Source organism: Mastigoproctus giganteus, chromosome 10 (assembly GCF_048544385.1).
Source record: "Mastigoproctus giganteus isolate SK-2022 chromosome 10, ASM4854438v1, whole genome shotgun sequence".
Classification (NCBI taxonomy): domain Eukaryota; kingdom Metazoa; phylum Arthropoda; class Arachnida; order Uropygi; family Thelyphonidae; genus Mastigoproctus; species Mastigoproctus giganteus.
The window spans coordinates 125,138,049-125,161,396 of record NC_143584.1 but is presented as its reverse complement, the minus strand read 5'-3'; the positions used below and the strand labels follow the sequence as shown (position 1 = coordinate 125,161,396).

The window sequence follows — 23,348 nt, the reverse complement described above, 5'->3', positions numbered from 1 at the left end:
ATGAAGACCTTGCGGCCAGTCTTAAAGGACATGAACGTTACAGGCATAAGGCCAATTAGAGATCAGCAGGTCGCACTAGAAGCCGCATCTGAGAGGGACGCGGATAAAATCATGAACTGTCCACAACTAGGCGAGTTGGGCCTAGAAGTCGAAAAAGCGCTGAAATGGAAGCCTAAAATGGTGGTCTTTGACCTCGAGCAGGAAGTAGACCGAGAACATTTTATGGACCCGTAACCTCAGTGATTCTGGGGGTAACGGAGGAACGGTTCCGCAATGACACTGTTATATTGACTAGAAATAAAGCCGGGGGTAGACCAGGTTTTAATTTCATTATTTATACAGATGTCTGGTGAGATCAGGAGAATCCTGATCTCCAGGACAAGAATTTTTGTAAATTGGAGCTCCCACAGGGTGAGAGATCTTACCGCTCTGCCACAGTGCTTTAGATGCATGGCTTTTGGTCATGTGGCGAAGCACTGTAGGAGTGAGTCGTTCTGTGGTTACTGTTCCAAGAACTTACAAAGACTGTGAGATTCGTGACGACTCTCCCAAATGTGTCAATTTCTGGAGGAGGAAGCTTCCTTCTGACCATTCTGCAGCTGACAAGATTTGCCCTGAGTTTGCTCAGGCATTAGATATTGTTAAGCAAAGAACCGATTATGGGGATTAAAACAACCTACTCCATAATGCAGATTAATGGTCAGAGGGCTATGAATGTGGCCTCGCAGTTGGCACAGGTTATTGATGAGAGGGGAGTTGACCAAGTGTTGTTGCAGAGCCTTATGTACTTCAGAATAGGCTTGTTGGCTACCCAAAGAGATACCGAGTGGTGGCTGCTCCTAGAACCCCATCTTCAGCTATAATAATAACCAGTGCTTTTCTTGGGACAGTATGCAATGGTAGGGTGCCTATATTAACAGTGACGTGTGACATTTGGATGCAGTGCACTTCGAAATTTGTAATATTCCGTAAATTTTTTCACATGTTTATCTACTATTCAAATAAGCTTAAAATTATTTAACTAAATTTGCATTTTTTACTGTCTACTGTCAAGATATATAAAAGTTTCTACATAAAACTGTATAACCGTTTTTATAATTCTAAATTACTCAGTTGGACCTCTGTTTAACGAAGTGCTTTTATAACAAATTATTTTGAATTCCCCTTGGAAGTTACATTTTAAAGTTTCCGTTGAGTGAAGAAAATTTTCATATAGCGAACGGATTAGGAGAGAATTAATTCTGTACGCACTGTCCGCATTTCTGGCCTTCGGGCAATTTAGGCAATTAGTGTTGCTGCACGAATTAAGAGAGCTAAAGCATTCTACAACTTAGTGGTACCTGGTAAAACCAATCCAACCAGCTGTCCCACATATGGAGGAGTCGCGCTAGTCAAGAGTGAGCTTGTTTGTTATTTGGTATTTGGGAGCATTAGCAACTAAGGCCATATTGCTCCGTGAATATGCAGTGGTCATTCCTGACCTTTATGCACCCTCCGTATTTGGTGGTGACGGGCTCGAACCCCGGTCTAATCAAGAAGCGTGTGCTACGCGCTGCTGCTCCTTTCCACCCGGCTATGGAGGCGCCTCAAGAGTGAGCAGATCAAGATGTATTCCCAATGGGCTCTGCCTACCTTCTACTGCAGTGGTGTCCAACCTTTTCCCGAACAGGGGCCATATTGAAAAAAATTCAAAGTTAGATTTCTTTAGTGTGTTACATTTTCCATATCTTGTTGCATGTAAAAGTAAAATTGAAAATATTCGAAAATTTTATTCAGTATGATACACAATTACATTTACTGAACAAAACATTTTTTGATAATTAACAAAATTTAAAATGCTGTTTCAGTTCACTTTCCTCGGTTGGACACCTTTGTGAATCAACTCTAAGCACCCCGTTCGAGAATTAAAAGTGATTTTCTTTTTTTTCTTTCTTTTTTTTTTTATATACTTGAATAATAAATTTATGCTTAATAAACTGTGTTAATATACTTAATTTGTTGTTCTTATTCTTAAAAACATTACTACTGAAGTAACAATATCAGGAGAAAATAAAATTTTTAGAGTACTTTTCATATCCTTTTAATTTTCAATTTTTCCTGATAGCAAAGGATGAGTACCGGTACCTATTTTTTTTACAAAAAATAGCACTGATAATACAGCACCCAGACCTAACAGTTACTGTGGTCTCATTACTATGTGCTGAGAGGGGAGTTGGAAGAATTGGGGGGATAGGAAGAATATATTTTGTATCTCTGTATTGTCGCCCTTCTGAGTACATGGAGGTAATGGAGCGTTACCTTGAACAGGTGGTGCACACGCTGGGTCAAGCTCATATAATATTGGGCATGGATGCGAATGTAGGATCTACTCTCTGGGGAGGCCAGGGCTCTGATGAAAGAGGACAAGATTTGGAAGAGTTTCTGGCTTCTTCGGGAATGGCTGTCATCAATGATCCTGAGCAACTGCCTACCTTCTCGTCAGTAGTAGGAGAGTCATGTCACAGTGTGTTTGAAGTCCATATTAAGAGTGGTTAAATGGTGGACAGTGCATGGGCACTTAACAACCAGTGATCACAGAGTGATCACCTACAGTGTAACAACTGAAGCTCCAACAAGATGTTGGAATGAAACCAGGAGATTCTGGATGCAAGTTGCAGATCGAGCGAGGTTTCGTGCCCTCTGGCATTCTTCAATAAGAGAATGGGGCTTATGGCGTGACCTGTCTGAGACAGGAAAGTTCAATGTAGTTACAAATGGGTTAAAACATGTTAGTTGTGCATGTCTTCGGAAGAAATGTTGGCCTCAGAGGGCTGTCCCTTGGTGGACTGCCGAGTTTACCAACTTGAGGCGTGATGTACAAAGTGCACGAAAGATGTTCCAAAGGGAGAGAAGAAATTTCTCCTCCGGACTTGTGGACGAACTGAAGAGACAGTACTACAGGAAGAGAAATAATTATACCAAGAGAATAACCCAATTAACATCATGGCAGGCTTTTGTGAGTGAGAGGGGATCGGCTGATCCCCGGTCTCCAATCTATAAGCTGATCACGGATAACATCTACAGTGGTGATATAATGTCCACTATGATGACATCAGAGATGGAGACTGTGGGATGGGTGGATTCTATCTCATGTCTTCTAGACAACCTATTCATGGAGTATTCCATGAACAATGTACAGCAAACAGAAATTGCAAATTTAAATGAAATTTATGATACAGAAGAGAGCGACCCTGCCTTCTCTCCCATTGAGCTGGAATATGCTATACAGCAGACCAAAGATAGGATAGCTCCGGGGCTGGATCAAATTGAGACGGCAGTTGTGAAGCAAGTGTGTCGAGCGAGTCCCGATATAATGCTTGACCTATTTAACTTCTGCCTTTCAGAGGGGGGTTTTCCCTTCTGTCTGGAAGAAGGCAGTGTTGAGGGTTATCCTCAATAGTCCTGAGAGGCCCATGAATGAGTCTTGTTCATATTGCCCTATAGCCTTATTGCCCATATTTGGTAAGTTTCTGGAGAGGCTGGTTCTTGCACACCTGGTGGCCCGCTATGGTGCACAGGGACTGGCAGCCAGCAACCAGTATGGATTTAAAGTGGGGCCCTCTTCGGAGGACTCCATTAGTAGTCTAATTAAGTGGACTAATGAACAGCCTGGTCGAAATGTCCTGGGCTTGTTCATGGACTTTAGGGGGGCGTTTGATGCTCTGTGGTGGGACAGTGTTCTACACAGGGCTAGAGCGTCCCTCTGTCCGGGAAATATTTACCACCTTCTGAAAGACTACTTTCAGGAAAGAAAAGTGATGGTAAGAACTTCCTTCACTGAGTGTGTTAAGGAAGTGTCTAGAGGCTGTCCACAGGGTTCAGTCCTGGGGCTAACTCTTTGGAACTGGGTACTAGATGAATATCTTAGTTTGCATCAAGTGGAAGGCACTGGGGCTGTGGCTTATGCAGATTATTTAGTTATTCTGGTTAGTGGAGACTCATGCCGGACTTTAGAGGAGCAAGTCAAAGCTTCCCTATCTCAGCTCTTGAGTTGGGCAGGTCTGCATAAGCTGCAGGTCTCAAGGAAAAATCTGTTGCTGTTCTGCCTTAGCTGGAATAGGCTGCCTGTTTGTCGCTCTGGAGGTTTTTCTCTTGGAGTGCCAAAAAGAACAACATACATGGGTGTTTGCCCGAGAGAGCATATGACCTTTGTAGCACGTTACATATATCAGAGACAAGGTGAAACGGTTGTATGCCAAGCTCGAGCGAGTGACTCGTGTAGATTGGAGTATAAAGGGGGTTCCCTCCACCTCCTTTATGATAACATGGCCACCGATGCGTTGTGCATGCTTGCTGGTAAGATGCCGGCTAAGCTTGTGGTGGTGCAGTATTCCTTGCGGTTTGCCTTGAAGAGAGGGATCTCCAGAATGATTTTTAGCATCCGCTCATACCCGGTGGGGCAGGAGGCGGCTGTGATGCTCAATTTGTCAGCAGAACGAAGGCGAATCAATAATGAATTGGAGGCCACCTGGGAATTGCAGTGGACCAATTTTGAGAAAGGTCTGCATTTATACGCCTTCAGTTAAAGTCGTGATCTGAGAGCGACGCTCCTGGCTCCGATTTGGGCTCGCAGCTTGTGCTGTTCTCATTGGGTATGGCCTGATGTCAAGGCTGTTTCACTTGGGACTGTCTCCGAGGGAGCAATGTGCTTGCGGAGAACCAGAGGTGGTCTCCACTTGGTGCTCGAGTAACCGTATTACACGGATATAAGAGTTCAGCTGGAGCGAGGGATGCTCGCTCTCACAGAAAGTAATTTAAAGGAATTGTTCAGAGATAAACATACCTTTTGGGTATATTTTGCAAAATTGCATATATGAGAAGTAAGGCAATGCCTGACTAGAAGTAGAGACCTACCTCCTCATGGGGGGACGGTAACTCGTGGTGGGGGTGTGATTGGCCCGTCCCCTCCGCGAGGACCAAATGGTCGAAATAACTAATTCTTTGTTTTTTGAGTTGACCAGTTGGTCTTAGTGTTTAAATCTACTCGACTGGTAGAAGCTGAAATGCAAATGAGAACTAAGTCACATACGGGTAAGAACCCAGGTGGCGACTTAGGATGGAAGCTTACTCAAATGGCAAACGACAAATGTCCCATGACACTTTGTTTTGGGCACTCTCTGCTGGAATGTAGTCTTTGATGGGTGGCTGAAGGTGGAGCAGGAAAATGTCATCAAAGTGGCCTATGCAGACATCCTGCTTCTTGGCAGCTCAAGGAGGGATTTGGAGGACCTTGCAAAAGATATCTTGGGCCATCTTTCCGGCTGGTGCCTGTTCACAAGCTTAACACCTCTATTCCCAAAACAAAGCAAGTGCTATTTAGAGGATCCCTAAACAGACCACCAACAATCAGGCCACCAAGATGGAAACCACATATAAATATCTCGGCATTTTGACGGACAGCAAGTTGCACTTTATCCTATGTGCCAAGTATATAGCAAAGAAGATTAAACAGGTTACAGGAAAGCTAATCAGGATCACTAGGACAGTCTGGGGTGTCAAGCCTTGGACTCTCAGACTGTATTGTGAATGCATCTTCATCCCCATTGCTTGTTCCGCTGCAGGTGCCTGGGGCCACAGAATCACCAATCGCCTTGTGAAGAAACCCCAACTGCAAGCCCAAGGATTTTTCCTGCTTGCAATCTCGAGAGCCTGCAGAACAGCAGCAGTTGCACTCTAGGTCATCTGCAACAAGCTACCGATCCAACATGAAGTAGTCTTCTACCATCTTCAATACTACAGAAGGAAGAGCCCCCCCCCACTGCAAGAAACAGACTATGCAATAAACCTGAACGTGTTAACTAAAGAAGACAACAAGAGAATAATCCAAGAAATGATGAATGAGTGGAAAAGGGAGTGGACTGGCTCGGTGCTAGTAAGAACCACATATGAATTCCTACTAGAAGATAAAGTATTCAACAAACAATATACTACAAGGTTCAGGCCTGGACTTCACCTACCTTTTTTTCCTGATATGGCATGGATGGCAGCATAAACTCCAAGTTATACTCTCTTGGACTAACAGATTCACCTCTGCCCCTATGGATCACCAGAGACAGTCAATCACCTAATCTTTCAATGCCACATTTATCAGGACCTAAGAGCTCAAGTACAAATAATCACTGAAGTATATGATCAAGAAAATGTCAAAAATCTCATCTCGACTCCTCAAAGATTGACCTCATTCACTGACTTTGCTGACAGCCTCCTCAAATGCAGGAAAAGAATCCTTACTACTGTAAACAGAACCCGGATGCAGATGGACACCAATTTGGCCACTTACCAACAATGACAAAGACCAAAGCATGATGCCAAGCATAAGAATCCTGATCGGAACCAAAGGTTCCACTGTTGTAACTCTACTTTTCTCAAGGGATGCCTCTCTTCCATCCCCTACTGCCTAAAACTTTATCCCCCCTCCCTGAAACCTGTCATACAACCTTCCTTTCATGTTTACTTTTTATTACAGTGAACAAATTTGTTCTATTCCATGCCTGCAAAGATGCCAAGATCTGGCAAACAATACTCAACAGAACAAATGCACCCACACTTACCACACTGCCGGCAGTGGCACATCTCATACAGATGCTACAGAGGGTAATGGGGGAAATCCTGGAGACTGCCATGAAACAATCACATTTTGTCCCCAAGACACTCCTTGGGTGAATCAAACATAGATGTAACCTTGTGTAGTGGTTCATTAGCGAATAGAATTAGAAATTAGGAAGTGTTAGATAATTAGACTAACAGTGATCACAGGGCAACTGTATTTGAGATAGAGAATTTTGAAAGGAAAGAAATATGTAAAAATGCAGATAGGCTTGTGGTGAGCACCATGGACTGGGAAAAGTTTAGAAAAATAGTAAGAAGTAAGATGACAGTTGAAAGATTCCTGGTGTTAGATTCGGAGTTGTACTCTAAGGAGGCAGACTATTAATATGGTTTTGTATGAAGTTTGTTGAGGTTCTGTGAGGAGAGAGAGAAAGAGAAGGAAATTTAAATCAGTGCCGTGGTGGCACAGAGTTGATTATAAAGTGGAAACTTGTGAATAAGGCAAGAAGGAAGTTTCAGAGAGGCAGAGAAGAACATAGGGTTGTTGAATTATACAGAAGACAATATACGGATATAAAGAAACAATATAATAGAGAGATTGAAGAAAAGTCAGGCATGGAAGGATTTTGTAAAAGAACAAGGCAATAAGAATCCATGGAGCTCAACCTTACAAAATGGTAATGGAAAAGGAAAAGATAGAGCAAGTGCAGAATACTGTTAGCATTAGTAGAGGCATATGATGCAAGAAAGCAAGCTTATGCAGCATCAGGCAAAAAAAAAAAAAAAAAAACCCCTTCCACTTCACCCCTCCGTTCGTTTGAAATACCTGTCCAGCTGAGCCTTAAATTTATTTAGGCTATCAATTTCCACAACAAGGGATGGAAGTCTGTTCCACCAACCAACTACCCGCTGGCTAAAGGCAAATTTCCGCACATCAATCCTACATCTGTCTTTCCTCAATTTGAATTTATGCCCTCTCAGGTGATTATTCTGAGCAAGAGGCAGTATCTCCTCAGCATTGAGCATGCTCAAACCATTCAAGGCTTTGTACACGTCTATCAGATCACCTCACCGGAGCCTAGTCTCCAGACACTGTAATTTGCAAAACTTAAGCCTTTCTTCGTAAGACCAACCCTTCGTTCCGTTCACTAACCTTGTTGCCCCTTCTCTGTACTCGTTCTAGCAGCTCTACATCTTTCTTGAAATGAGGCCTCCAGACCTGTATACAGTACTCAAGGTGCGGCCTGACCATTGCCTTATACAAGGGAATAATCACCTGCCTGCACGTTAACACGCAAAGCAAGAACAACTGAAAGCAACTGATCTGCATGTACATAATAAATGCAGTGCGGCCAGTGTTGTCCTTCAGAGTGCATAATGTTAGAAAATATTTCAATTGTGTTGTAATAACATTGAAATAATCCGTTTCTTTTTATTTTCTTATGGCAGAAAAACAAACTAGCTTTCCAAACTATCTTGCGTTCGTTTTTGTTTATTTCTCGATAGCGCTTCTCGATGGAGAAGGTATGACGCGACGCAAAATAAACAGTAACTCCCTTTTGTGAAAAGAGCCGCGCACTCACTAAGAAAAGAAGCAATGTGTTTCTATAATGTTCTCTAATGTTATGCATACTTTAGAAGTGTATTTACATTCGTAGATTAGTACTGACTTTTGTATCATCACCAGCTTCAGTTTCTTCAGGCCAAGCCAAAATATCGCGCTAATCGAAAATTGGTAGCTAAATATAAACCGCGCTAATTCCAGGGATTCCTGTACATCGCCAATAGTGCCAAGACTACTTCTCAAGATTTATAAGAGATACAAGCTAAAGGTTATAATGATTTATGCACCAACATCGAGCCATGATGATGATGAGGTTGAAGAAAAATTCACCGACACTGAGTCTTCTAGATGAGCAGAAAATCCACTACAGTATCATTGTTGGGGACTTCAGTGCTAAGGTTGGAAAGAGACAAAACAGCACAGAAAGGGGAATTATAGGAAATTTTGGAATTGGTGAAAGAAACGAAAGACTTGTGGAATTTGCAGAATCTCGAGGAATGTCAGTAACGAACACTTTTTTTTCAAGAAAAGGGTTGGTTGTTGTTGGTTTAGGGATTTATTAGGCACATCGGCGACTATGGCCATAGTGCGCCACAAGGAAAGGGTGAACAGAAAGTGGACATGGAAGAGCCCAAATGGATTACCAACTAATGAAATCGACTTCATCCTCACTAACAGAAGATATATCGTGAATGATGTTACTGTCCTGAACAAGATAAATGTTGGAAGTGATCACAGAATGGTAAGATGCATGCTTGATATAGATGTAAGCAAAGAAAGGAAAAAACTGACTCGCGTAAATGATACGAAGGTCTTTGAGATAACAGAAGAGGAGAAAAAGCAGTATGTACTGGAACTTAAGACCAAGTTTGAGCTTCTGCAGACTGTTCAGGACCAAGATATTGACAAGGAATACTACAACTTTCTGAAAGTGATAAAGCCTGAGAAACCTATAGGTAAAAAAAATCCAAAGAAAAAAAAAATTAGTCAAGAAACACTTGTCATGATGAACCGAAGATGACAAATGAGAGAAAGGTAAACACTGACAAGGATAAAATTGATTATACCGAGTTATGCAAAGTCATAAGAAAGAGACTCAGAGAGGATATAAGAAGATTCAACACAAGAAAAGTAGAACAAGCATTAAGGGAAAACAAAGGATTTAAATCAGCAGCCATGAGAAGTAATACAGAAAGACAAATGATACTGAAACTGAAGAACAGTGATGGTGAACTTATAAATAGCAGAGAAGGCATTATTCAAATAGCAGAAGACTACTATAGAGAATTATACAAGGAGTGAGGAAATGATGCCAGCAGTGGGGAAGATGGATCACAAATTAGTAACACGTACGACATACCCAATATCCTTCCTGATGAGGTAGAACATGTGTTGAAGAAAATGTAGAATCAGAAAGTCTAACAACTCTATGGTAACTTCATCAGAAGATGAAGTTACCATAGAGTTGTTAAAATTGGGAGGAAGAGACATGACACAGAAACTGGCAAGACTCTTCACAAAATACATTAGAAAAGGAGTGACGACCAAGGAGTGGAATAATGCAATCATAGTTCTGCTGCATAAGAAAGGAGATAAATCAGAAATTGGAAATTACAGACCAATTAGCTTGTTATCCCACATCTACAAGTTGTTCACAAGGGTCATTACCAACAGATTAGAAAGAATACTTGATGAGAATCAACCGAAAGAGCAATCTGGCTTTAGGACAGGATTCTCAACTATGGATCACCTTCACGTAATATCACAGCTAATGGAGAAAGCAAATGAATATAAAACACAATTACAGTGGATTCCAGTTATTTGGGCCACCGGTTAATCGGGGCAGCCGTTTATTTGGGGCAAATCTTAAAAAACAGAAACCAATCGAGAATTTAGCCAGAGTTTACTTCGCTTAATTGGGACAGGAGACCTCAGCACTGGAGATTACCCTGCGATTGTCTCCGACCGTACCACGTAGTTCGGTCGGATTTCTGGAGGTCACAACCATAAAAACAATTAGCAGTCACTTGTTTATTGGGCTTTTCTGTTAGTGCAATCTATCATAAACAGATAGTAAACTCGATCTTATTGAATTTGCGATAATACCGACAGCTGGAATTCTGTGGGTTATTATGGTGAAACGTGTTTACACTTCCATGGAATCTTCAATCATATAAAAAAAATAAGTTTCAGAATCTTCTCTTCATTCCTATTTTTAAAGCTTTGTAACTCGTTACTCCGTTCTCACTTGCGGCGCATATTGTGTTACTTGCAATCTGTGTGCGCCGTGTTTTTTGTTATTGATTGCTTATCTTTTTACTGTTTTAAATTTTAACCCCCACCCACAAATGTCAAGTAGTTTAGTTAGTATGTACATATTACAGTACATACAGTGTGTATTAATTATTCCAATTTTCACGTATCATTTAATTTTTTAATTGGTAAGGTAATAAAGAGTAAATTTGTGCTTAATATCCTATTTTTGCTAATTAGAATCGCTGTTTAATTGAATTAAAATTCAATTCACGAACGTGATCACAATGACCAGTGCTTACTACACATCGTATAGTGAACGGTACTTTACTATGGTGACTTCGTTGTAACGTGATTTGATTGTACGGTGAACTAATTGTAAAGGGGGGGGGTTACGTCGTATTTTTAACTATTTACGTGAAACTTCGGATAATTGGGGCAGCCGCTTAATCGAGCCAAGATGCACTAGTCTCAGTGTGTCCCAAATAACCGGAATTGACTGTATATGCCTGGCATTTGTGGATTATGAAAAGGAATTTGACTCCATGCAGCATAAGGCATGTTTCGTTCACTGAAAAGACAAGGCACAGACACCCCATATATTATCATTTTGAAGAAAATATGAGAACGCTACCTCCTTTATTAGACTAGACAAAGACAGTAGCAAATTTAAAATTGAGAAAGAAGTTTGACAAGGAGACACAATATCTCCGAAGTTGTTTCCTGCTGCCATTGAGGAAGCTTTCAGAAGGTTAGACTGGTTGCAAAAAGGAGTCAATGTGAATGGAGATTACCCAAACCATTTACAGATGACATTGTGATCATAAGCCATGATCCCAAAGAATTAGAGGAAAATCCTAATCAGTTATGCAGAGTTAGTAAGGATTTTGAACAAAAGTAATGATGAGCAAGTATGCCACAGAAAGGTATATAATCATTGAAGGAGCAGTAATTGAAAAGGTAGATTCATATACTTATCTGGGATAAATAACTAGCTGCAATAATAACAAATGGCTGTAAGTCAAGAGAAAAATAAATTTTGGATGGATAGCATTCAGGAAATATAGTCACATACTGAGGAGCAATATCCCAATTTGTCTGAAATGTAAAATAATGAACCAATGTATACTCCCCACCATGACTTATGGAAGTTTGTTTGTTTGTTATTTAGTTTTTAGGAGCATTAGCAACTAAGGCCATATTGCTCCGGGATATGCGGTGGTCATTCCCTGACCTTTCCGCATCCTCCATATTTGGTGGCGACAGGCTCGAACCCTGGTCTAATCAAGAAGCGTGTGCTATGCACTGCTGCTCCTTCCCACCTGGCTATGGAGGCGCCCAACTTATGGAGGTGAAACTTGGGCGCCCACCAAAAGAATGGAAGAGAAGCGGAGAATTGCACAGCAAAGAATGGAATGAATTATATTAGGAATCATACTGTTAGATAAGAGAAACACAAACACATGGATTAGGCAGAAAACTCAAGTAAAGGACATTCTTATCAAAAGTAAAGAACTAAAATGGTCTTGGGCAGGACACATAGCTTGAAGACATGATGACAGATGGACTAAGAAAATAACAGAACAGTACCCAAGAGGAGCAAGAAGAAGAAGACCTGGAAGACAATGGCGGCGGTGGACAGATGAAATCCACTAGTTCGTGGATAGTAAATGGATGGCCATTGCACAAAACAGAAAGAACTGGAAAGTTGCTTGAGAGGCCTTCATCCTGCAGTGGATTGAAAATGGATGATGATGATATCAAGCTCATGAGTAACTGTGTCAAAATAGCTTACTAAGTTAGTTAAACATGATTTTCCCTCAACAAACCATTTTGCATATTATTCAGAATACCATATCTATCTATTTGTCTCTGGATTGTGCTCTTAATCACTGCTGCTAAGATTTTCCCCACCACTGAAGTCAGACTAACTGGTCTGTAGTTACCAACTTTGATCATAGATTCACCTTTATGTATTGGTGATACGCTGGCATTTCTCCAATCCAAAGGAATCTCACTAGAGTCCAAAGAAGTCCTCATAATTAATTTCAGTGGTTAAATACGCTCCTTGGCGGTACCTCAAAATTACTGGGTATATGCCATCAACTCCAGGAGCCTTACTTGCTTTTATGTTTGAAAGTTTTTCTAATAAACAGACATCTATAATTGCGAAATCGCTAATTTCATATGACTCTGTCTCACTTGTACAGCCTCTTCTTAGCATGAAGGGTCTTTCTTCAGTAAAGACAGATACAAATACCTGTTCAATTTATCCACAATGTCAGCTAGGTTGTCTAAGGCTTTTTCATGCCCAGTGCACAAGGGTCCGATCTGATTCACTTTTTTCTTCTTTGTATTCGCATACATGAATTATTCATTGTCCCCATTCTTTGTTCTCTTAGCCAGTGCATTCTCATACACAGCCTCGACATCTCTAACCTTACCTGTGGTACTATTACAAATCAACTTGTAGCTGTTCTAGGTTTCAGTACTTTTAATTGCTCTGTAACTGTCCTATGCTATCTTTCACTGCGTTTTCTGACTGGCCAGCTCCACATTAATCCATTTAAGCTTCCTTCTCCTTCTGCAATATTTTCTTAATGGTATGTATGCATATATGGCTTCTATGATTTTTGCTTTAAAGGTATTTCATAACTCAAGTGTATTCAACATCAATCTGCAATCCACCCAATAACAGATGCCATATAGCGCCTTAAACTGTCAAATTCCCCTCTTCTGACATTAAAACTACTGCAACGTCTTTCTCCATCTTCCAACCGATGACTTCTTCTTCTTCTTCTTCTTCGTAGAGGATGTCCGTGGCTTCAGCGTCGTTACCAGCAAGGATAGCACTATCATCAGCAAACATCAGGTCAGTCACATAGTGATCCTTGTCATATTGTAAGAAGAAGAAGAAGAAGAATCATCTAGTTTGTTTAGAAAAAATTTTCTCCAAGGCTGAGTTTCCCTCTCACTTATTCCAATCAATTTGGGGCAGATTGAGGTCACTCATAATAAGACATTTGTGCTTGTTTGCCCATTCCATTTGCATATGAAGACTCTTGTCATACTCCACACAATCCCCCAGTCTGTAGATTACTCCCACTCTCATTATACCTTTGCTTCTAACTAACACACACACACATACAGCACACAGATTCTATGGTGGCAGATGTACTTCAGACTCAGCAAATGCCCTTTTCGTGCTCAGGCTGCCTTTGATAAGAAGCACGACACCATCAAGCCCTATCTTTTCTAAATACATTATGCATACCATAGTGGAACTTGTTATCCCCAATTTCTGGTTGGTACCATGTTTCTGTTAAACCTATTATATCGGTATTAATTGTTCCAACCAGGTGTTCAAATTCTGCAATTTTATTGACAACTTCTGACGTTACTGCAGATTACTGTACACATAGTTAAGACTAAGTATTCTTCTACAGTTTGCTATCCCTAACACAGTCCCATGAAGTTATTTAAGCTTATTTCCCACCTTTCACATTCCACCCATTTTAAACATTGCTCAGAACGTCTTGTCAACATCGGCTGTTGTGGCAACAAACAACAATTCTTGGTTAGCGCAAGCATACATGGCCAAGGATGGGCCATTTATGGGCAAAAAACCTTGGATGGGCAAAAATTTAAACACATTTAAACTCAGAAAATCGTTTACAGAACTATCTAGGCACATCTTGAAAAACTTCATTATTTTTATTCAGTCTTTCAAACCCTACTTACTCTTTCTAACCTTTCAATCTTCCTACCCTTATTTAACTCGTGTTCAGTTTCCTGAATTACCACTTGCTTTACTAACCTTTACACCATGACTTCTTCCTCTTTATAAAGTTGTATTTATGCTTAAATTTGTTCTCATATTCTCTATAGAATATGAGAACAAATTAATCCAATGCAGACTCTCATCATCCCACACATCTGACTTTCACTGAACTCTGTACAGCAATCTTGGACTTACAGCAGTAGGGTCACTGTACCTTGATGTTCCTGGATAAGGTGGCATGCGTCAAAACTGATTTTTCCATAGAAACACTCATTATTATAACAGAGGATTAAATTCCTAAGCAGGGATCCAATATCAAAATTTTATAACTATGAATAGCACATTAAATCAACTAAAAATCATATATATACAGTATGTAACAATACCCATTAGATAATAACAAAAACAATAATTATGACAACAGCTTCACTGAAGTCTAAAGTTGATTAGTGGGACCAACAGTAACAACAAGGGCAGCTCAGTATCCTCAGAGGTCTCACAGACTGTGCTATTTTCTCAGCTGCGTCATCTGAGGTTTCTAGGTTGTGTTACTTTCTCAGCTCAGTATTACTTGAAGTTTCATTGACTGTGTTTCATGATAATGATTAAATGATGCGGATTACTTGTCTCTTTTGGATTGTATTTCCTCAGTGTAACTTTCTAATGTTATTAATTCAATTGCATATAAAGCACAAGTTTTTATAAATATATTTATTGCAATCTCATTATTTGTAAAGCACACCCTCCTGGCTGAACCAGGTGGTAACATGGGGAAATATGGATGTAGAAATGCAAGGATGTTAATAATAATAAAAAAAAGTAAATAAATATTACAATTGCTTCAATAATCCACACTATGCTCAAATGTTATCACTTTTTCTCTACATTCTGATGTAATGGACTTTTTTGCTGTTTCTTTATTACTCAGGGACTGAACTTTCAGTATCACTCAGGGACTGAACTTTCCATTTATATGTAATAAGAATATAAATCAAAAATGTTTAAAAAAATGCCAAAAATATACTGCATACTAATGTCTAGCACTGGAATGTTTTGGAAAACAGACTGACTGGATGACATGTTTCTTTGTATATGGAACTGGAATAGTTGGTGCCTCCGTAGCCAGGTGGGCAGGAGCAGCAGTGCGAAGCACATGCTTCTTGATTAGACTGGGGTTCGAGCCCATAACCACCAAATATGGAGGATGCGGAAAGGTCAGGGAATGACCACAGCATATCCACGGAGCAATATGGCCTTAGTTGCTAATGCTCCTAAATAACAACAACAACAACTGGAATAGTCAGCAAAACCAGGAGTGTTTTTAAAACTTTTTTTAAAATTATATTGTGTTAGTTTGAATTTTAAATTACATACTTAAATAATATGTAAATTTTATTCTTATTTTGCCTGCACTGGTGTTCTACTTCTGTTGGAATCATAAGTGAAAAACTGCCACTACATTCATTTTCAATCATCATGACAAATGGAAGTGGGTACCCACAGATCTAAGCTTATACTTCCTGCCAATAAATGCTTTGCTATGCTATCCTGTCAGGTATAATACTGTAGGCAGCAGAAGAGAGCAGATGTGTTTTAAGTTAGCTCCAGCAGATTAACTGAAGGAGGATTAAGATTAGGTGTCTAGTAGACACATCTTTTGTTTACAATTTGTTTAAATTTACCCTTTGTAATTTTAAAATCTTATTTCAGTAATTTTCTGAAATTAATTTAAACAATCTGTAAATTTAATTTTTAATTTTATTTCTGATAAGTTACATTCTTTCTAGTAACTTCAAGTAGCTTCACTGGTGGATAAAAAGTTTTGGAAATAATTTAATTTCTGTAATACTTTTTTAATTTAAGTTCAGTAATATATTGTAAATTTAAGTTTTTTAATCTACCTTAGGTTCAGATTTTAATTAAGAGAATTAAATAATGATTGTTACAAGGTCTACTTTCAATACATTATCCAAGGATACCATGGCATGACCCCACACTAGTAATGCTATAACAAAATGATAAAGCAATACAATCTAGGACCAACTATGGGCCAGACTGAAAATAGAAATGTGACTAGGGCTTTAAATCTTGTCCAACTGAATGCTCAAAGAGCAAGAACTGTTGTAGATCAAATCAAACTCAAATTAGAAGAAAATAATATAGATATCTTGTTACTCCAAGAAACTTACACACATATGGATAGGGTTCAAGGATACCCAAGAGGACACCCTAGGTGTCCCTTCTACAGCAATCGTGGTCAAAAACACTGACCTTATAGTCACAAAGGTGGGCCACCTCTGCTCTCCCAGTGGCAGTGTGTGCCCATATCACCAGTGCAGTTGGACAGTTCTATATTATATCTCTTTATGCAAGACCAGGTGAAGACAAACCTTACTATAGCTTACTTACAAGCAGTCATAAATTTGTTACCTACTGCAAATATCATAATGTGTGCTGATGTCAACTGCCGGTCAGCCTTATGGCATAGCCATACAGAAGACAGAGCAGGCACACACAATGGCAAGATATTATCAGATTTTATAGCCACCTCACCCTTTCAAGTGATAAATCAACCTAATAACTTACCAACTTTTAGCAGTACCATGTGGGAGAGTGACATTGATGTCACTCTTGCCATCAATTCAATAACCTATAAAATTACAGCTTTGTATGTCCAGCCAGCCTGGACCACATCAGATCATAGAGCCATCACCTTCAAACTAAACAGGCAATTACAAACAGTCCAACACTCCTTGTTGGATATCAAAAGGTATAACCTTAAAAAGGCAAACTAGCAAATTTTCACAGAACATACAGCAGCTGAGCTGCAAAAACATGAAAATGAGTGGTCTAGATCAGGCAACTGTAGCCCGCACAAGCAAGCACTGACGATTGCAAACATTTTAGCAAAAACAGCAAATCTGTCTATCCCACGGAAAAAAAACTGAGGAAAAAGTAGGCAGTCCCCTGAACTGACTATACTCATCAGGAGAGAAGAAATTTTCAAAGAGCCAGAACATCTTGGCCACAAAATGAGGTGAATGCACTGAGAGATTCTTATAGAACCTCTCAGGAATCGGTATACAGTCCTCATAAGAGGCAAGAAAAAGGAATGCTGGAGGCACTTGGTGGGAACTACTGGAAACAATAACCCTTGGGGAGTTGTCTACAGAATAGTGACCAACAAGCTGCCAAGAGGAGATTCTTGGAAACCACTGTCAAACCAGATGGAACCCCAACCCTCAGTTTATTATGCATCCAATCTATTCTTATAAGCATTGCTCTTGATAAAAAATTATACAATTTTCATGTGACTCATCTATATATATTGAAAAAACAAATTAGAAAATGCTACAATTTAGAAAATGCAACATATTAACACAGAAAATGTACAAAAGGAAAGCGATTACACAACTAAGGCAGTACACATAACAGAAGTTCCATATGTGACCAGGAACCATGCAAAAAAACTTTAATTCCTTTCTATAGGAATTAATGTTTCTATTTGAAATCTGTTAATTAATGCCAGGCAAACATTATCTATAAAATTAATACAATCTTCTAGCAGAGCTAATTTAAGTTTATGCCTGGTGTTTCTAGGAGGACTATATACCAGGCCATAATTATTAGATATTGGATAAGTAATCCAGATTTTAGGTTTTCCCAGCCCATTTAATACTCCACAGTCAGAATCAGCTTAAGATTTGAGTTTCCAGAGGTGGACCACACTACAGAGGCACACACAGGATTGATGAGAAGAGCAAGATCATGATATAAGTATTTTTTTTTTTTTTATCATTACAGGAGCTTTAGAGATACGCACTAAGTTGATCGATATGAACAGACATGGATGGGATGACCATTAACCACTGGGAAAGCATTAAAAGGACAGATTTTCTTTTGTAGAAGACATATGAGCAGATTTATCAGAATTAATTTGAAGTCCAAACCATGAAAAGTAATCATTAATCAATGAAAGAGAATGATTAATTTTAATATCATTGCACCTTTATCACTGCTTGTGGAAATATGCCAATTTTTAAATGATCTATGTAAAAAAAAAAAAAAAACTGGAGCTTTACAACTAAGGAACATAATCAACATTACTTTTGGAAGATCAGTGTAGGCTCTTCCAAGGGTCAATATTTGATTATTCCTCCATTCATGTGTTTTGTCTCTCTGTTTAAAGCAACAGTTAATGCTCCTCATTCATTAGTTATCCATTTTTGCACATCAACTGGCCACCATGAATTGAGACATGTGTTGATGTTTTTCTCTAACCTTTGCAGAAAAAGGGAATGATTAAATAAAAACTTGCATATGAAGATTGAAATACTAAATACTATATCTAATTTGAACCCAATCCATAAATTCTGTTAATGTTAAAGAAAAAAAAAAAAAACAACCAGTCCATTTCTGTATGAATAAAATTGTTTATGGGAAGAGAAAGCTATAAAATTTTGGAAATAACTTACAGGGCAAGAATTCGCTTCCCTTCAATCTGCATAAGTTGTCGAAATCCTCGAAAACTACTGTAATAATCATAATCGTGACCACTTGATGGAAGTTCATTGGATGATTTTGTTGCCAAAAGTATAGACTGCAAAACATCCTACAAAAAAAAAAAAAAAAATAATAAATAAATAAAATAATAAATAATAATAATAAAAAATAATCCTCAATACTATTAACAATAATACTAAATAATAAATAAAAAATACTACAATTATTAACAATAACTGCAATATTTCAATAAGTTTTTTGGGGAATTTGATTAGTAATTATAATCAATATCAGATTTATGGAATAGGGCCACTACCAAAGCAATTAAACTCCAAACCATGTTGTTGGATAGATATATGGGTTGGAAGAGACTAGCTGAATGAAAAACAACATAAAATATCATTAATTTAAAAAAAAATTAACTGTAAGTGCACAATTAAAATTCAATACTAATGATAAAAAGTAAGAGTTAAATAAGTACTTCATACATATTTAATTCACTTTTTATCATTAATATGAATTTTAATTGTATGCTCTGTACATTCACTGTACATTTTGTACTTATGTTACTTTTTGTCCAGATCTCTTTGTCTCTTTCAACCCACATACATACCCAACAATTTATATTGGCATTCCAACATATAAAAATTCTAAACTAAAGGTATATGCTTAGGGTTAGAAAGACAAGAATTATAACAAATATATTTACAATGTACTACATATATATATTTTTACAGAAATATATACATTGTTGCTCACCTTTTAAAACCCAACAATCTGTTCATCTGGTTCATCAGATGCAGTTTACAGAATTTGTTGGACACTACATTTTTGGGTTTACTTTTCAAGTTCTCAAGAAGTAAGCTTTCAAGACTCAATTCCTTATAACAAACAGGCAACAATGAGTGGCCCACTTTACATAATCAGAGCCTCCCATATAGAGAAAAAGAATCAATAAGAGCAATATTACTTAATCACCTATTCCTGTAGGTTTTGTGACTTTCTGCATAAGGGAGTAGCATACGTACACGTAAATATAGGTAAGCACTGTATATATGTCACTTCCTTTACAGTTTGTGAGAACTGGTAAGAAAGAAATGCCTCCTAATATTTTGCTTTCAAATGTGGTGCCATAGATCATTTCACATATCATTGAGTGGCACTGTAATTGGTCTCTGAGTGCAGCACACAGATTGTTCAAAATGGTGGATGTTATAGATATACATATCAAGCAAAGAGTGGTGATTGAATTTCTTACCAAGAAAGAAGTGACACCTAGTGAAATCCATATGCATCTAAAAAATGTTTATGGTGACAATACTGTAGATGTGAATACAATTAGATGTTGGGTAAGACACTTTAAGAGTGGGGAAAGTGATATTGTTGACAAGCCCTGAAGAGGCCGGCCAGTAACTCCAGTGAAAACAGACAAGAGCCAGATCAACATGCTGATCAGAGAGGACTGCCACATCACAATGTGCAAATGCAATGTAGTAGGTATACAGAAACTTGCTGTGAAAACCATCATAAAGGAACTAGGCTACAAGGTTTGCACCTGGTGGGTCCTGAAAATGCTGACACATGAGCACAAAGAAGCCCAGAACATCATCTGTATAGACCGGGGTTTGAGCCCATGACCACCAAATATGGAGGATGCGGAATGACCACTGCATATCCCCAGAGTAATATGGCCTTAGTTGCTAATGCTCCTAAAAACCAAATAACAACAACATCTGTATGGAACTTCTCCAGCACTATGAGAGTGAAGGAGAGGTTTTTCTTTAGCACATAGTCACAAGTGACGAAACCTGGGTCCACCATTATGACAATGAAACAAAGAGACAGTCGATGGAGTGGCGCCATCAAAATTCACCACGCAAGAAGAAGTTCAAAAGCCAGCCTTCTATTGGTAAAGTCATGGTGACAGTGTTTTGGGACAAAGATGGGGTCTTGCTTGTGGACATCTTGGGGCATGCCACCATGATCAACTCAGATCGCTATGCAGAAACGCTGAAAAAGTTGAAAGCCCTAATCTGTAGAGCAGAGTTCGAACAGACAAAAAACTTAATGAGGTTCCTCTTCTATATGACAATGCATGACCCCACACCAGTCTGCACATGATAGAGACCATTGCAAAACTGGGGTGCACTGTTCTTTTGCCCCTCCCATAGCCCGGATCTTGCACCTTCTGAACTATCACCTCTTTGACTATCACTGAAGGTTGCACTCTGTGGAACCCATTTTGCAGACAACGACTGCTGAAGGAAGTGTTCGCAAAGCCCTCCAGAGCAAGAGCTTTTACAGGAAGAATAGTGTCTGACTCAGAGATGGCAGAAGTGCATAGAAAATGCCAACTTTGTAAAAAAATAAGTGTTTATTAATAATTGAGGATTAATTGATGTAAAAGGCATAACTGTAGGAATTAAATTTTCTGGGGGAAAAAAATAGGAGGCTTTACTTTCATACCGCTCCTCGTACTATGCATAGTAACAAAATGTCACAACTAAAAAAAAAAATTAATTAAAAAGTAAACAGTGGTTCTTAATGCAGCTTTTACTATAACATACCACTAATTAAAATATGAATGATGACTGTAAAAAAGAAGAGGATCAACTTATATGGTAAATATATGATTAAATATTTTTTTTTTTGGGGGGGGGTATGAAAACAATAAACAAATTAGCTAATGAGTGTCAGGAATTGAAGATAATGGATATAAAAATAATGTTTGTTTGTTATTTGGTTTTTAGGAGCATTAGCAACTAAGGCCATATTGCTCGAGGATATGCGGTGGTCATTCCCTGACCTTTCCGCATCCTCCGTATTTGGTGGTGATGGGCTCGAACCCCGGTCTAATCAAGAAGAGTGTGTTACGCACTGCTGCTGCTCCTTCCCACCTGGCTACGGAGGCGCATAAAAATAATGGGAATATCAGAAACCTTTAGGGAAGAAAAAGATTTCATCATGCGATTGTGACATGACAGCACAAAAGCAACTCTGGCCATTGCGCCCTTTCAATGTGCAAGGCACATTTAAAAGTTGCAGTGACTCGACAGGATTCTGATTTAGAGGCGTTCAGTCATTCATTGCAAGACAATTCGGTGCATGACAATTCATTATATGCCATAATTCAGTGCACCGAATTATTGCATTCTATGATTTTTCAGAAGCATGAATTTGTGAGGGCTGGGGAAGCTTACAGCCTACATTATCACGTTTGTTGTCATACACTGATTGAAGGAATGAATGGGAAAATGTTGGATAAGCAGAAACTAAATGTTCTCGGTTTGCACATAGAAGCCATTGCTTGTTTACTCTTTTTTTTTTTTTTGTTATATATCATGAATTATTGAAATGTAATATGCTGCGTAACTTAACTAATTTGTAACACCATGCATAGCCAAATATAAGGAATTTGGGGAGTGCAATATGTACAGAAAGGATAAACAGGATAGGAAGAGAGGAGGGGGTTATGCTGTTAGTTAAGAAACAAAATCTAAGGAAGTGCAGCCAGTTGATATAGGTGGACAGTGCAGTGCTGAGTCAGTTTGGTGTGACATAAACACTGACAAAGAAAAATTGAGAGTAGGTGTGTGCTATAGCCTAATGACTCGGATAAGTATAATGAACAACTGTACAGAAAATAGAGTGGGCCAGTAAATTTTAATTTCCCAGATACTGACTGGAACTTTTGGTTGGCCACTCACACACTAGCAAGGCTTTTGTGGATTTATTGGATGATTCTTTTCTACAGCAGCAGCATGTCCGGGAGGCAACTAGAGCGAGTAATACTCTTCATCGGATTATCAGTAGTGATTCTTGTGGCATTAAGAATCTGCAGATAAAGGAACTACTAGATGGCAGTGATCATTGTTTGCTGATGTGGGATTTACTCAAAGAGGTAACTACCATCAGGGGTAAAGGGAAAGGGTTTTGCTTTCGTAAAGGTGACTACGGTGGTATGAGACAATTTTTAAATTCTATACAGTCAGATCAACTGATGACGTTACCAACAGCAAATTCTAAATGGGAAGCTTTCAAAGAATTAATAAATGAAGCTATTAGGTTTTTCATACTAACTAAGAAATATTGTTCAAGGTTTAGACCTAAATGGGTCAGATGAACTAATGAGACATGTGGCAGAGAAGAAAAATGCATGGGATACATATAAATTAACAGGTGACACAGAAGCCTATGGTAGATATAAGTTGGTCTGTAAGCAAATCAGGCAAAGGCAAATTACGAGAAACCTTTGGCAAAGGATGTAAAGAAAAACAGCAAAGAGTTCTTTACTTATATAAACTAACAGGAAGGGGATGAATCGGATTAGTCCACTTAATATCGATGGTTCAACTTGATCCAGGTCAGGTAGCTAACAAACTGAATGAGTATTTTGCATCTACATTTGCTCCTGAGGAGTTATTTTTTGTAACAACTGAGAAAAGAGTGGAGCAGAAACTGTTGAGGATAAACATAAGAAAGGGACCTGAGGTGGATGGGATCTATAAAGTTATATTAAAGGAGCCAGCAAAGGAAGTAAGCAAACCCTTAGCCATAATTATGAGAGCTTCCCTTGGACTCAGGGAAGGTACCCATGGACTGGAGATGTGCAAATGTGACCCAAGTAATTACACAACCAGTTAGTTTAACTTCTGTTCT

At 38.9% G+C, this 23,348-nt stretch overlaps 1 protein-coding gene across 1 annotated transcript in view; it reads right to left on the bottom strand.

Moving 5' to 3' along the window:
* Rrp6 (exosome component Rrp6) overlaps positions 1 to 23,348 on the bottom strand; it is a 260,374-nt gene that overhangs the window by 224,275 nt on the left and 12,751 nt on the right. The window contains exon 2 of the mRNA XM_090383738.1: positions 18,662 to 18,798. Within this exon, the coding sequence (XP_090239864.1) occupies positions 18,662 to 18,798 (137 nt within the window). The remainder of the gene's footprint in view (positions 1 to 18,661; positions 18,799 to 23,348) is intronic.